We start from the raw sequence: 13,868 nt of genomic DNA on the forward strand, positions 1-13,868 counted from the left end.
TCACACCTTTACTGACATGTCTGTTTTCGTTTGTCAGCTATCCAGAGCCTCAGCTGGCCAACCACTCCTCTGAGGAACCCTTTGGTCAAAGGGAGGACAGAAGTGCCCTGAGCTCAGAGGATCAGAGGTCACCACAGGTTACTATCCTAGCCCGCACGCCCAGCCCTCCCCCTCCACCCTCACCACCACCACCAACCCAAGCCAAGGAGAAAAGCCAAACACCCAAGCTGTTCACCCCAAGCAAGATCAGTTTCACTGTAAGAACATTTCTTACACGACGTTTTGTGCTCTTTGAGAAGCTTTTTGCTACAGATGTCATCATGCTTACTGTCTTATGTGACTTCATACATCGTACAAGTTTAAAAATGATGTTTAAAAGGTTAATGGCAATGGAATGGCAACTTCATATTGACCCAGGCTACAAAGAGAAAACATCAATCAATAAATAAGTAAATAAATGCAAACTATGGAGCCTAGGTAGTCTGCAATATACATAATATGTCTCTTTTACCCTCTCTTTCCTATATTTGGTGTTTATTGAGGTGGTGTAGCTATATATTTTTAATTAAAATTTTCATCTAGCTTTTTTTTTTTCTTCATTTTGAACATCAGAAAATATAACAAACATTAGTTGACAAGAACAAACAACTTCCCTGGCACTGATTTTCTTTACTCCACCTTGTATATTCTTTTGAATTTGTTCTCTAAATGAGTAACATTAGGTATTCAAAAAGTGGTGTTATTACCTCAGCAAATGTAAATGTGTAAAAGTTTCTGCATGTCTCTTTTTCATAAGACTCAAAAAAAGGTATACTTTCAACTTGATTCTGTTTCTCTAAGTGTGTGTGTGTCTTTTCTCTTCTAGTCCTCCCAGTCAGGAGGCAACAACATGAACCTGTCAGACCTGCCTACCTTCACTCCCAGTGTCTTCCCTCCCAGTGCATTTAACTATGAGCGACCGAGGCATTTTATCCAATCACAGCCGGCCTTTCAGGCACCCAGCTATGAAAGTGTTCTGAAAGAAGCCCAGGAGAACCAAAATAACTCCCAGCAGAAGCTCAACAGTTCCCAAAATAGTGCCAATGTTACGGACGCACAGAGTCAAACTAAAATGAGGTCTACACAAAACCAGTCTTTCTCTCAAACTCAGTCAATGTCCAAGTCATTGTCACAGACCCAGTCACAGTTTCAGTCAATGAGCCTCAGTCAGAACCAAACCCAGTCTGTCGCCCAGACCCAGATCCAGGCCAACGGCACAGCCAAGTCCTCTCCCTCTTCATCCAGTCTCAGCTCTCCGATTTCCACCCCGGCCTCCTCTGTTGCACCTCCTTCTGCTGCCCCCTTGCTCAGTCCCTCTGCCACCACAACCTCCTCCACCCCTTCACCAGCCTCCTCATCCTCTCTCCCCCGCACCACCATGCGTTCCACCATCACCCTCACCCCCAGCATCCCCAGTGCCACCGGCCTTGGTAGCGCCACCCTGCCAGCCAATCAGGACACCATGTCAGCATCTGCTGCTTACCTCTGCTCCGTGCTGCCCTCCCAGTCCGCCTTCTCTCCTTTTTCCTCCTCCAAGCTATCTCCCAACTCCAACCTTCCCCACCCCTCCACCTCCCCCTCCCGCTCCCCACTTGCCCCCTCCAGCCCTCTCCTCCCTGTGAGGGCCTCCACCCCTCCTTCCTCCCTCCCTCAGCAGCCTCTCCCAGTGTCACCTTCCCTCCCTCACTCCCCTCTATCTCCTTCCTCCTCCTCCTCCTCCTCTGTCCCACAGCCCAACACTCCCAACGGACAGAACAGAGTACCACCTGCTGTGGTCTCCCTGCCCGCCAGCTACAAGGGAGGGCCAAGCATGTAAGTAAATATATACGTCAATTTGGCATGCACATGTTTAGTGAACATTTCCCACACAAAAAACATTCCTTTGACAAACAAAATGTATACATTTATGCAGAGAGAACAGATGTGTGTATGTGTAGGGCAAACTGTAGAAGCTCTGGAACAGAGAAGGGAACACTTGTTTACTGCTTACAGTGATTTAACAGTAAGTGGACCTACCATACTGGTGGATGTGGTCACCGCCTGAAAATAATTATCCCCTGTTGAAGAAGCTTTTCAGATGAATGATGAAATGTCTAAATCTGTAGTCAGGTATTTGAATGTATTTTTATGCACCTGGATGATAAACAGAAACCTTGACAGAAAGACAAAGTAATCACACATGTGACTTTGACTTAGCTATGTAAGCTCCATTTTATTTTACATCAAATCCATGATGGGAATTCTGTTGTCTAAATGCATAAAGCAAAGCAATCAGTTCTTTGCGGTCCCTGCATTAAATGCATTTTGTAGCATGTATTAGTAAAAACGTCCACGCAGATGTTTTAACTTTCTTTCATAAATAAATCATAGCAACCTGTTTAGAGGTCATAGCTAGGGATGGGCCAAAATATTCTATCACAGTATATGTAATTTTTTTTATCACAGTGTATAGTATATGTATATTGTGACTATACTGTACTTCAAACAAAGCCTCACATGAGCCAACACTTGAGTTAACAACAAAAGAATCACAACAGTAAAACTAAAATTCTTTCAAAATGGAAGCTTCAAGCTTCCTGAGAGCAATCATTACAAGTGTTCTCCTTTATGTCAGCACAAATCACCTAACCTTTCAAGGCAGCTAGATTTGTGAGATCATGTAAAAATCCAGTCCTGATTTGCTACATAACCTGCCCTGAATAGCTCCTGTGGTAGAATCAGACAAATCCCTACTGGTGAACACATTGTTACCATCGCACCCTTAATACCAACATATCAGCCAGCCCTAGTCATAGCACATTTCTAATCGTCAGCTAAGGACAAAGGCTTATTTCCACAGGTGTTGGATAAAGATTTGTTTCAGCACACAAGTTTTTTTAGTGCCTATTGTTGTCTTCTTCATCTTTGCCTCCTTCTTTTGCTCTATTTAACTTCTGTTCCTTCCTGCTTTCTCTCTCTCTATCCTCAGCCTTCCTAAGCCCATTCTGAAGAAGTCTGTTGCTCCTCGGCCTTCTTCCTCTCGCTCCACAGATGAAGACATCCAGGGCTCCAAAGACGCCCTCATCCAGGATCTGGAAAAGAAGCTGCGCTCAAAGGAGGCCAGGAGGAGAAACAGCCAGGTGTGTGTGTGTTTATTTGTGTATGTGTGTTTGTGTGTCCAGCAAACTGTGTTGGAAGAGCAAAAATCCTACATTTCATTCGACAAAAAAACATTTCCCCCATTCCTAGCACACTCCAACCCATTCACACTCACACACTGTGTGCTTGTTTGAACCTAACACAATACATAATTACAGTAGTTTACCAAAACAAATCGCAGCACGCCCTCTCTATGCGTGAAAAATTATAATTTAACAGTATGAAGCTTCATTTTCGAACAGAAACTGTCCTATGAGGAGCGTATGGCTCGTAGGCTGCTGGGTCCAGACAACGCCAACAACATGTTTGACCAAGACAGTCTTTCAGACTCACAACCCGACCAGGTACGATAACAAACTTTCATCTAGTGAGTAGACGTCATAATTAATACAAAAATCCTCTTAACAGCGTGTTTCTGATTGTACTGATGGGTGTTGCAGTGCTGACTGTACTGCACAGACATTTATGTTGGCTCTGGTCCAAAGCCCATTAGCTTTCATTTTGCTATTAAGTAAAGACCACACATTATTACAGTCATTTGGGTTTGAATGGCTGCACAGGGAGCCAGTTTCCCTCTCAGGGCCTCTCAGCCCAAAGTTGAAAAAGCCTGGCAGTATAATCAGCAGCCCCAGTGAGCTGTACCATGCTGTCATTTTGTCCAGTGGTGTGTGTGTGTGTGTGTGTGTGTGTGTGTGTGCGTGTGCGTGTGCGCACGCGTGCGTGTGCGTGCATGTGTGCGTGCGTGCGTGCCCGTGTGTGTGCCCGTGCCCAGGATTGTTCTGTCAAAAAGCCTCTGTCGCTCACAGGGCTTTGCACCATCTATTCTCTCTCTCTGTCTCACACACAACACCAACACACAACACGTGCATATACACACAGAGACACACATTTGTCAGTGGCTATTTCTTGCCTGTTTTCTGAGAACAAGCCCCTTTCGCTCACTGGTGACAACAGGACTATCGTGTCAGAATATACACACACACACACACACACACACACACACACACACAGTTAGCCTCCTGGCTTTTTGTCAAGCTATTGACCCATACGGTTCATTTTCAAAGTTCAACCTGTGATTACCTCTGCTTATATTACTCTGTTTTCTGTTACAGCCAGAATCACCAGAAGGAAGACACACAGGTGGACTATGGTAAATAAAAGTGATTTATGTTTCATTATTGCTCATAATTATTAACTTAGCACGAGAACCTTGAATGTGTGATTCCAAGTCTTTTAAACATGGGTGGATTAAAAATTATATTGGTAATTTTGCTTTTGATTTGTCCAGCTCATGAATATTTTGCTTGTGTTTTTCTGTCCACTGCAACATTACACTATTTTAATGGGATTCGATGTAGAAATAGGAGGATTTTATACATAAGGATTGGAAAGTGTTTTTTCAGCCCTAATTATAGCCTGTGTTTACTTAATTTCTACAATGTGTGGTGCCATAAACATTCCCAGTGTCTTATAACTCCAACTGTCTGTCAGGACAGAGAGAAATGGCCATAGAAATAGTATGAGAGTAGAACAGATATTCCCATTCAGCTACGTTACATCATGTTTTAACAAACATGCAATTAATGTCAGCAAAAGAAACAGGGAAATACTGTAATATTTAGTGAAAGTAATGGTTTGCTGATTTGAAAAGTCACTAAACTGATTACTTGAATTGCAAAACCAACACGTTATGTTACTTGTTACACAAAAATGTCATCTGATTATTTACTTAGTAACGTGTTACCCCCAACACTGCCAGTTATAAATACATCTACTCAATTTTTCATACTGGTTTGATATTAGAGCCAGGCTGGGCTAGGACAGTATACTGAATTTTACATTATATACTCAGTAGCCGCTCCAGAGTGGAACATAATGACACCGTGTCCAAACAGCAAACCAGCGTTGACTATTATCATATTGCATTATGTAGCATCGGGGCTCTCTGTCTTCACTGAATACATTAAATATGCACCTCTGTTACATCATGTAAACAAACCATGTAAATAATCAGCTGTGAGATTAGACTGGATATGTAACCACTTAAAAGACTGGTAGTAGCTTACTTGCTATCTTCCTACATTTGTAACACTACTTTTTAAAACAGAAAACATGTTTTAAATTGTATTATTTACCAGAAATTGCATACAATACAGCAAACAGCAAGGAGCATAGCTTGTTATTAGTAATGATCATTTACCTTAGAAGAAACTCTCAGCTCCCTTAGATCTCCCTCAAGCCAGCTGCCATCTCACTTTGGTTTTGTTTTTGTAGTGAAATAATGAGGCATCATGTACTGTAGGTAATTCCTCAATTCAACTTCATGAATCAGCGATTCCTCATCCATTGCGGCCCTTTCAAAGCCAAAGCAAGCAACAGGTAGCCTATAAATAGAAACAGGTCATCCAACAAAAGTTGAGATCCAAACGGCGCTCCACATTGCCTGCAGATAGTTAGGAAGCCTCTTTCATCGGCTTCAAATCTAAAATGTTGCCATACTGGTGCAGTTTTAGTTTTCTTGAGAGACTAACTGCCTTGTTTTGGCTCAACACCCCAAGAAACACATGAACTTTCTAGTAAACAAACATGGCGTGCACTACTCTGCCCTTCCCATCTCTACTGAAATTTGATGTCCTTCATGTGGAGCTCAGCTCACAGCCTGTCAGACACTGTTGTCTTTGTTTGTCCGTGTATGAACAAACATAATATTATATTTATCACCTTGTTATATCGTTTATTACTAATACAATACAAGTTCGATTTAGAGCCATGATGCCGTCAGCACGGGTTGTTGATGTAGGCTACTTTTAATCTGTCAGAACGTGTTATATGACAAATGTTGGTTTAGCCAGTTTGCATAAAATCGAATCCATGTAAGCTCGTACACCGGACCGGACCAGCAAAACCAGAAATTGACTCCGCTCTACTGTGCAAAGTTGTCAATACTTTTGATCACATAAAAAGCAGCAGCAAGCCAAAATGGAGTTCTCAAACTAGCGAGTGTAACACTTTATGGCTCTATTGCATGTGTTGTCACCATAACAAAAGAGAGCGTCACTATTTTCTGTTGAACTAGTCAAATGACCACAGCAAAGAGTCCAATGTCCTTTTCATACATTACATCTTTATGAAAATGGATCAAGTCCCTGACTCAGCAGCCATGCTGTCAGACTGAACAGGAATCAGTTGCTTGTGTGTGTGTTGTCACCAGTGGACTGTAAAATTAAGTCAGTGAAAGTGAGGTAAAGTGAGGTTATGAATAAAAAAATCTCTCTCTCCCTGCAGGGGTAGGCGCCACACGGGCACAGACAGGGGAAATGAGGGCTCAGCCATCCAAGAGAAATGTTACGCTCCTCGCTTCTTGCAGATCCCTCAAGACCTCACTGTAGAGGAGGGACGCTTCTGTAGGATTGACTTCAAGGTGAATCACTTACTCACACACACACACACGCAGGTTTTTAACACCAAAAGCTTCACAATTTTAATAATACACTCAAGTCTGTATTACTACAGGTCAAGGTCGGGGGCTCCCTTCTATAACTAATACAACAAATCAATGCAATAATGGTGTGATCATGTAAAGGTAAATGAAGTAGAAACGTTTCTCTTTTCTCAATCCAGGTCGGAGGCCTCCCTACTCCAGACGTCAGCTGGTACCTGGACGGCAAAGCCATTCGTCCAGATGACTACCATAAGATGTTGGTGTGTGAGAAAGGGATGCACTCATTCATCATAGAGATCGTCACAGTGCACCATGCCGGCGTTTATGAGTGTGTGGCCAAGAACCGAGCAGGGGAGAGCAGATTTACCATGAGGCTCGATGTGTTAGGTAAAAATGTTAAGGATGGAAATGCTGTCTTTTTAACAGAGAGTTATCAAAGTACAGCTTAGTAATCATCACCATAGTTTATTAATCTATACCAGTCCTACTTTGTACAGTATTTATTCTGAGTGGGAGATATGTAATCACCTGCGCTGTGCAACCTCCCCCTGCAGCCCAGGAAGCTCTTCGTCCTCCCACCTTTGTCCAGAAGATGTCGAACTCCAGAGCTTTAGAGGGTGACACTGTTAGGTTAGAGTGTAAAGTGGACGCTTCCCCTCCTCCACAGCTTTTCTGGAAGAAAGATAAAGACATGCTGCGCATTGACCCACACAGAATGAGGTGGGTCAGAAAAGTACTTGGTTACCCCTAAACTCCTCCTTAAAGCAGCTGTGCGGAACTTTATGTTTTCGTTGATTATAGTGCCCCCCTTTGGTCGAAAGGGTATGACACCTACAGCCTGGGGTAGTAAAATCTCGACTGCAACCGGCAATTACTGCATGCATTTGTTTTGGAGAGCGAGAGGAAAATCATAAATGTTCTGGTGTAACTCTGAATTTCTTATAAACTGAGGACAACTGCCTGCTGTGTATTTGTGTTCATGGTCGCAGTCACAGATAATTTTGTGGCGTTTGTTGTAACGTTACTGGGACAAAAGCGGTTCACATCAGCAAACGTTACATTTAGCTTGCTTATAACTTCCATGTCGTCATATATTGAAGAGAAACAACATCTAACGAGTTGCGGTATATTCTCTAAATAAAAACAAAAATTACATACCTGTCGATTAGGAAAAGGGCCAACTCGGGATCAGTTTTAAAACCTTTCAAATCTCTCAGCTTTCTCCACTTGGTGAATGCCCGACCGAAGTTTACACGTGTTTGGGCTCGAGCCCTATTACTGTCCCGTTTAGCCTTCTTCTGTTCTTCTGTTCTGTTCTGTTTTTCTTTTAGATGGTGCTCCTTCTTTATCCGCCATGACATCGAAAGTACAACCAAGTCCTTATAGATACATGTGGTAAAACCATTATGTGTTCAGCGATGCCCATTGCGTACCGCTTACTCGAAGAACACTCTCTGTAAACACAGCTCTTCTTCTTCTCTCAATTTATTGGCGGATCGCAAACAACTTCCAGGTGCATACCACCACCTACTGTACAAGAGATCTTCAAGGGGAGGTGATACGAACTAGGGACTGTTTAATGAATGGTAAAAAGTTCCACACAGCTGCTTTAACTGCAGTTAAGTATTGTGCATCAAACTCAATAGGTCGTACTGGTATTTTGAGATACCTGAAAGCACCTACATGTATAATAAATATTTTTATATTGTCAATACACGTTTACTGTGTAGGTTTTAATCCCTTTTAATTTCTCAGTTTATGTGTGTCATTGTGTTTTTTAAATCGTGTATTTTTGTATGTTCTTTTAAATACTAGGAATATTAGGAAGCTTTAGCCAACATGTTCTAACTTAATGATGAATTAAACACTTAGTCTCTGTCTTTGTTCCTCCACAGTCTGTATGAGGATGGTTCAGGCCGGCAGTGCTTGTTAATAGAGAGGGTGATGAAGACTGATGCTGGTTGGTACACTCTCTCTGCCATCAATGAAGCTGGCATGTCCACATGTAACGCCAGGCTGGATGTCGGCAGTAAGTCCACCTTGTGTGTGTTCATCTTTCTATGCAAATTTGCTGTAAAGGATCCATCTCAGTTATCTCTTGTGTGAGATAGCTGAGTAGTTACCATAGTAGCCCAGGCTGTAAAATTAAAACAGCAGATGGAGGATGTTGTGTGCTCTACGCTACAGTGACGCTGGCTCTATAGCCTGGAACACGTCAAACAAATGCCGTGTTATGTGATCGAGCGGAAACCTGATGAATGTATGCAGCGTCGAGCTGTTCAGCTTTCCTAAAGACTACTGCATAATCAGCGAGTCAGAGTGATAAGTATGGAGTGCATCCACTGATGAGAGAGAGCTCACTGGAGGTAAATACAACACAGCTATTAGGTTTCTGCTCTATCACATAACACACCATCTGTTTTGTGGAGAGGGGCTGAGTGAGAGAGCTGACAAAGGCCTCGCAGAACACTATCTGACCCTCTGTTACGCAGAGCTGGACTGTGTACATGAGTAGCAAACCTGACCACTTTGTATGAACCAGGACTCAGATATTGTAATTGAACAGGACCTCATAACAGACAGGCTTTACTGGGTGCTTTTCATTACTAAGAGCTTATGGTTGGTAACATAATAGTAAAAATAGAGAACTTTTCTCAGACATCAGCAGGGTAAGCCACCATACATTTCAAAGTGACAATGGCATACAGCTGTGGCAATATTCAGACTAGGGCAGGGTAATATGGAGAAAATTAAATATCAAAACATTTTTTACCAAACACCTCGACAGATAGTGTGACAAAAGGCAAAAAGTTTAACAGGCCAGTCTGGTTGGTAGTGCAGCCTTTAAAACCAGGACAAAGACAACAATGATATTACAATATCCAAAATCTAAGACAGTATCTAATCTCATATCACAATATTGATTTAATATTGGTATATTGCCCAGTCTTAGTTGGACCCAAGTGAGAGCTTAGAGGTGGTTTATACCTGGGGCATAATCACAGTACACTTAAAGTATCAAATTATCCCGCCCAATAATGTATTGATCATGATTATTTATATGCTTTTATAGTGTGCATAACATTTGGCATGTATTGATGTTAATTTCCAGCACAACGGTGAACTTTGAACGCACTTAACAAGAACACACTGACGTTCCAAACTAGGGTTCAAAGGAGAGAAAATCGGCGCTTGTTATTAATGATCTAGGCGTGGACATTTCCAGTTGCTGCTCAGTCAGCTCCCCTAAAGTTGTGCTAAATTTAAGCTCTTATGTCTATTTTTCAGTTGCTGGTGTTGTATTTTAGTTAGCTTTGGACAGTGATGACTTGTGGTTGCGAGTCACTCACAGGGATGAGGAAATCAACTCACCGTCTGTAAACTCTCCGTCAAGGTTTTATAATATAAATATCAGTGAACGAAGTCATTGTATAGTGTGTTCAAATTTTTAATAAGAAGTCATAGTATTCAGAAGATTGTCATAAAAAAGTTTGAGTATAATATGCCATAAAAATGTCACAAAAAGTCATAGCATTTCAAAAAACATGACATAAAGAAGTAATTGCTTAGTATGTAATATGATGGTAAAAAAACGGAAAAAGGTAATTTAAAATGTCATAGTAAAGTATGTCATTAAAAGGTAATTTAAAATGTCATAGTAAAGTATGTCATTAAAAGGTAATTTAAAAAAGTCAGTATAGTCTGTTTGCACTTTTCCTGTGCAGCCCTCATTCATATGCTGGCTCCCTACAATGCCACTCAGTTATCAAAACTTTAAGAACTCCTGATCAAGGATTTTTGTTTCAGAGATTCCCCCCAGCCTCTAAATGATAAATACATGAGTATGGCCCTGGTGTTCTTTTGATTTTAAGGGGGCCCATTTTGTTGTTTTTCTGTGTATTTGTGTTACATACTGTAGTTTAGTATTTGTATTTTTTGAGCCTTGATGACATGTAATAGGTTGTGATTATTTACAGTTAATACTACAGCTGATTTGCATGGACAACTACACAGTATAACTATAAACAGTGTCTCGCCCCAGAGGACATGTGCACACATACAAACACATCAGGCCCAGATGAAAGTAACTGTAAAATCACTAGTGAATTGTTTAGTGAGTCTGACAATGGAGAGTGAAACATGAAGAGCTGCGGACCCATTGTCTCTACAAACGTGTGTTGGTTCTTTACCTGGCAACGAGCCATGATGTGCTGTCCTGTGCTGTGGTGTGGAGGGCAGAAGAGTTATTTTCAGACAGCGGGCATGAAAGGAATGTTTAGCTAGTTGTCCACCAGTATAATCTCTTACTGCTGTTGGTAACACCAGTGATGTTAGTCCTATTATTAATATATAAATAAACAAGGCATCAGCAGGCCTATGAAAAAGGATTTGTCACCCTGAAGTTTTTACTCAGTTATCCAAAAAATAATAAAGTAAGGGACCACAACATTAAGCACTGCTTTTAAATTGAAGAACTGTTATCAGACAATCTGGATTCACATGCAGACACTATAATATATGTGGGTAACATTTTCAAAGTTCATGAAATACCATACTTGTAAAATTGTAGACAGGTAGGGTTATAGCATGATAAAATAATGATAAGTGAATAATATAGTTGTCAACAATTACAGTTACTAGCCTTCCTCTAATAAAACTATTCCAGTCAAACAAGAAAACGATCAAAATTGAGTCCATATGTCATCGATCAGTAAAGGTTCATTTGAATTCATCACTCCCCTCTCCTTTGTCCCTCATAGCTCGTACAACCCAGCCCATGAAAACGGCGCCCCCTGGCTCGAAGACGTTGAAGCTGCTGTCGTCTCTGAGCCATGTGCCTGCTCTGACTGTGGAGAGCCCCGCCCAGCACACGGCCCCTCTGTACGAGAGTGAAGAGCTGTAGAGCCACACTAACCCTCAGATAACTATCACACGTGTCAGAAGTGTAAAACTGGACCAGAGCCTGTATTAACTGTCATTTCACGGCAGATATGGTACTGATTAGGCTTTGGTTCAGATTTACAGTATCGCAGCACACCAGGACACAGAAGGACAATTTTGAGGCCAATCCAAACCAGGTTCATTAAACAAAACATTTTGGTTGTACTACTGTACAAGGCTGATTAACTACAAACTAAGCAGTGTGCTTGCCATGTTTTTAGGATGAAGGTACATTTACAGTAAAATCCTTTAATTACACTGCAATATCGTATTTAAGAATTTTACTTCCTTGGAAAAAGTATAAATGAATCTTGCAAATACACTAAAAAAAAACCTGCCTTCATCTATTAGATGATGTGTTGAGGAAACAACAACCCTAAGCATAAGGAGCATGTGGTAGCTACTTTGAGTGAAGTGTTTCCATAGTGAAGTGCCTTCTGAGTTAAATTAAACACACCTCTTACTGTCCATCTGCTGCTGTTCGTCACCACTGTGCCTCTCCCTTCTCTGTTTTGTTGTTTAAGGTTTCAGAGCTGATGTTTGATACATGCCTGTAAGCCTCTCTTCATCTGCCTGTCCATTCTGCTCTCAGCAAAATGGTGTCTCGGTCACGGATGTATTAATAGACCTGGATACGGCGGGGCAGAGTCAGACCTGCTGCCAGTTTTATCCCAGCTGCCAACTACAATACTGTGACACTAAAGCCCCTGTGGTCCAGAAACCATTTCCCCATAGAAACCAATGATGACAGGACTTCTCAAACATATTTATTAACACTTTCATTGCACCTTTTATTTAAAATAATTATCTTGCAACCAGTTTCCAGCTCTGTTGCATGGTATAGGTTACAAAACTTTAATGGCTTTAATTAACTACAGTACCCACAATCCAACACTGCCAGCATCTATCGCTGCTCTTTAATCCTGTCTCATACTCTCCTGTCCTCCAGCCTGTAGCTAAATGAGGATGATTTAGTGTTTGAGCCTCCAAATTGAAGTTCTTGTCCCTGAATTACAGCTGCTGTTGCTTCTGATGATGTGTGTCTGTAAAGCTGCATTTACTGGAATAGAGTGTTTAAAGAGAGCTCAGATGTCACAACTGGTTCCTGCTCAGATTCTCTGCTGTGGTATAAATTCAGTCTAATATGTGTTTTTAAAGTTGGTTTCTAATATACAGTGTATGTGAATGAAGGTATTTATTTGAACTGAAGCTATTAGTTATCAATGTTGGGGCTTGAAGGCGCCCCTCTTGTGGTCTGCAGAAGGCTGCAGCCAGAAGTGTATCATATCAATGAGTTGGACAAAGAGCAACGAGCTGCCATTCTGATACCCAGCCTCTATGACTGAACACAAAACCTGATCTGCACTCTAAACAGCACTCAGAACTAACTTACTATGAATGGTTTACATTTTATCACGTCTGCAGTGCAGATAAGACATGTTTTTACATTTTACTAAAGAGGAGGCAAGCATCATTCAGTCTGTATGTTCAGTTGAACTGTAAGTATCGGTATGTCAGCCTGTGGCCACATTTGCCACGCTCCTCATTTCCCACCAGAGCCTTGCATAGAAAGATCTGTTAAAAAGAGGCTCAGTATGCCTGCTTACCTTGGAACTGCTTGTTGTTACTGCCAGCCAAGAAGTAATTTCACAAAAACCTGGTACTTTTGGCTTGATCTGCATGCAAACAGAAAATCTGGTGTTTAACCCCGTGTAGCCACAGTTCAGTCTGATGCCAACAGAACCTGAGATTTAGGTCACAACATGAAAGTCAAGATGAACACTGTATTTCCTGCTACAAATGCAGCACAGTTGAGCTGCATGTGAACATGTAAACTGCCTTTCACTCAGGACTTATGAAGATTGGATCAAACAGGGTTAAACGTTGGATTTGCTTTAAGCACCAGAGTAGTTTTGATAAATTAGGCCCTGTCTGTTGAGATTTAAACTGCAGGTAGTAGTGTGTATTCTCCCTCAGTATTGTTTGTTGTGTAAGTTCTACATATCACTGGATGAATGAGGAATAAAGTTTATGTGACTTTAGCATTGCTCCTTGGTGTGTGTGGGGTTTTTTTTAAATAGTTTGATGCTCAGAGAACAGGCCCCCAGGCCCTCAACTGCAAAATGTCACTCAAATTAACATGTGTAGACCAGGAAAAGATGCAAAGCAACACAAAAATAATAATTACAAAAAATGGGCAAAACAACCACAAAGAGATGAAACGAAGAACATAAATTATGTTATGGACACACAAATTGACTACAAAGAGATATAAAAGAACAAAGTCAAAGGTCACTATGTGTGTGTG

The 13,868-nt window shown here is 41.4% G+C and overlaps 1 protein-coding gene across 4 annotated transcripts in view; it reads left to right on the plus strand.

Annotated features, from left to right (window-relative positions):
• myot (myotilin) overlaps window positions 1-13,608 on the plus strand; it is a 37,757-nt gene extending 24,149 nt beyond the window's left edge. For 2 of the 4 annotated variants that reach the window (XM_049585829.1, XM_049585831.1), the window contains exons 9-18: window positions 38-257; window positions 866-1,851; window positions 3,008-3,158; window positions 3,420-3,521; window positions 4,290-4,327; window positions 6,463-6,598; window positions 6,799-7,006; window positions 7,174-7,339; window positions 8,515-8,648; window positions 11,380-13,608. In XM_049585829.1, coding sequence (XP_049441786.1) covers window positions 38-257; window positions 866-1,851; window positions 3,008-3,158; window positions 3,420-3,521; window positions 4,290-4,327; window positions 6,463-6,598; window positions 6,799-7,006; window positions 7,174-7,339; window positions 8,515-8,648; window positions 11,380-11,522 — 2,284 coding nt within the window. In that variant the 3' untranslated portion in view covers window positions 11,523-13,608. The remainder of the gene's footprint in view (window positions 1-37; window positions 258-865; window positions 1,852-3,007; window positions 3,159-3,419; window positions 3,522-4,289; window positions 4,328-6,462; window positions 6,599-6,798; window positions 7,007-7,173; window positions 7,340-8,514; window positions 8,649-11,379) is intronic. The other 2 variants (XM_049585830.1, XM_049585832.1) reach the window with 2 other exon arrangements.
• Window positions 13,609-13,868: the final 260 nt, after the last annotated feature.

Source organism: Epinephelus fuscoguttatus, linkage group LG9, assembly GCF_011397635.1.
Source record: "Epinephelus fuscoguttatus linkage group LG9, E.fuscoguttatus.final_Chr_v1".
Taxonomy (NCBI): Eukaryota; Metazoa; Chordata; class Actinopteri; order Perciformes; family Serranidae; genus Epinephelus; species Epinephelus fuscoguttatus.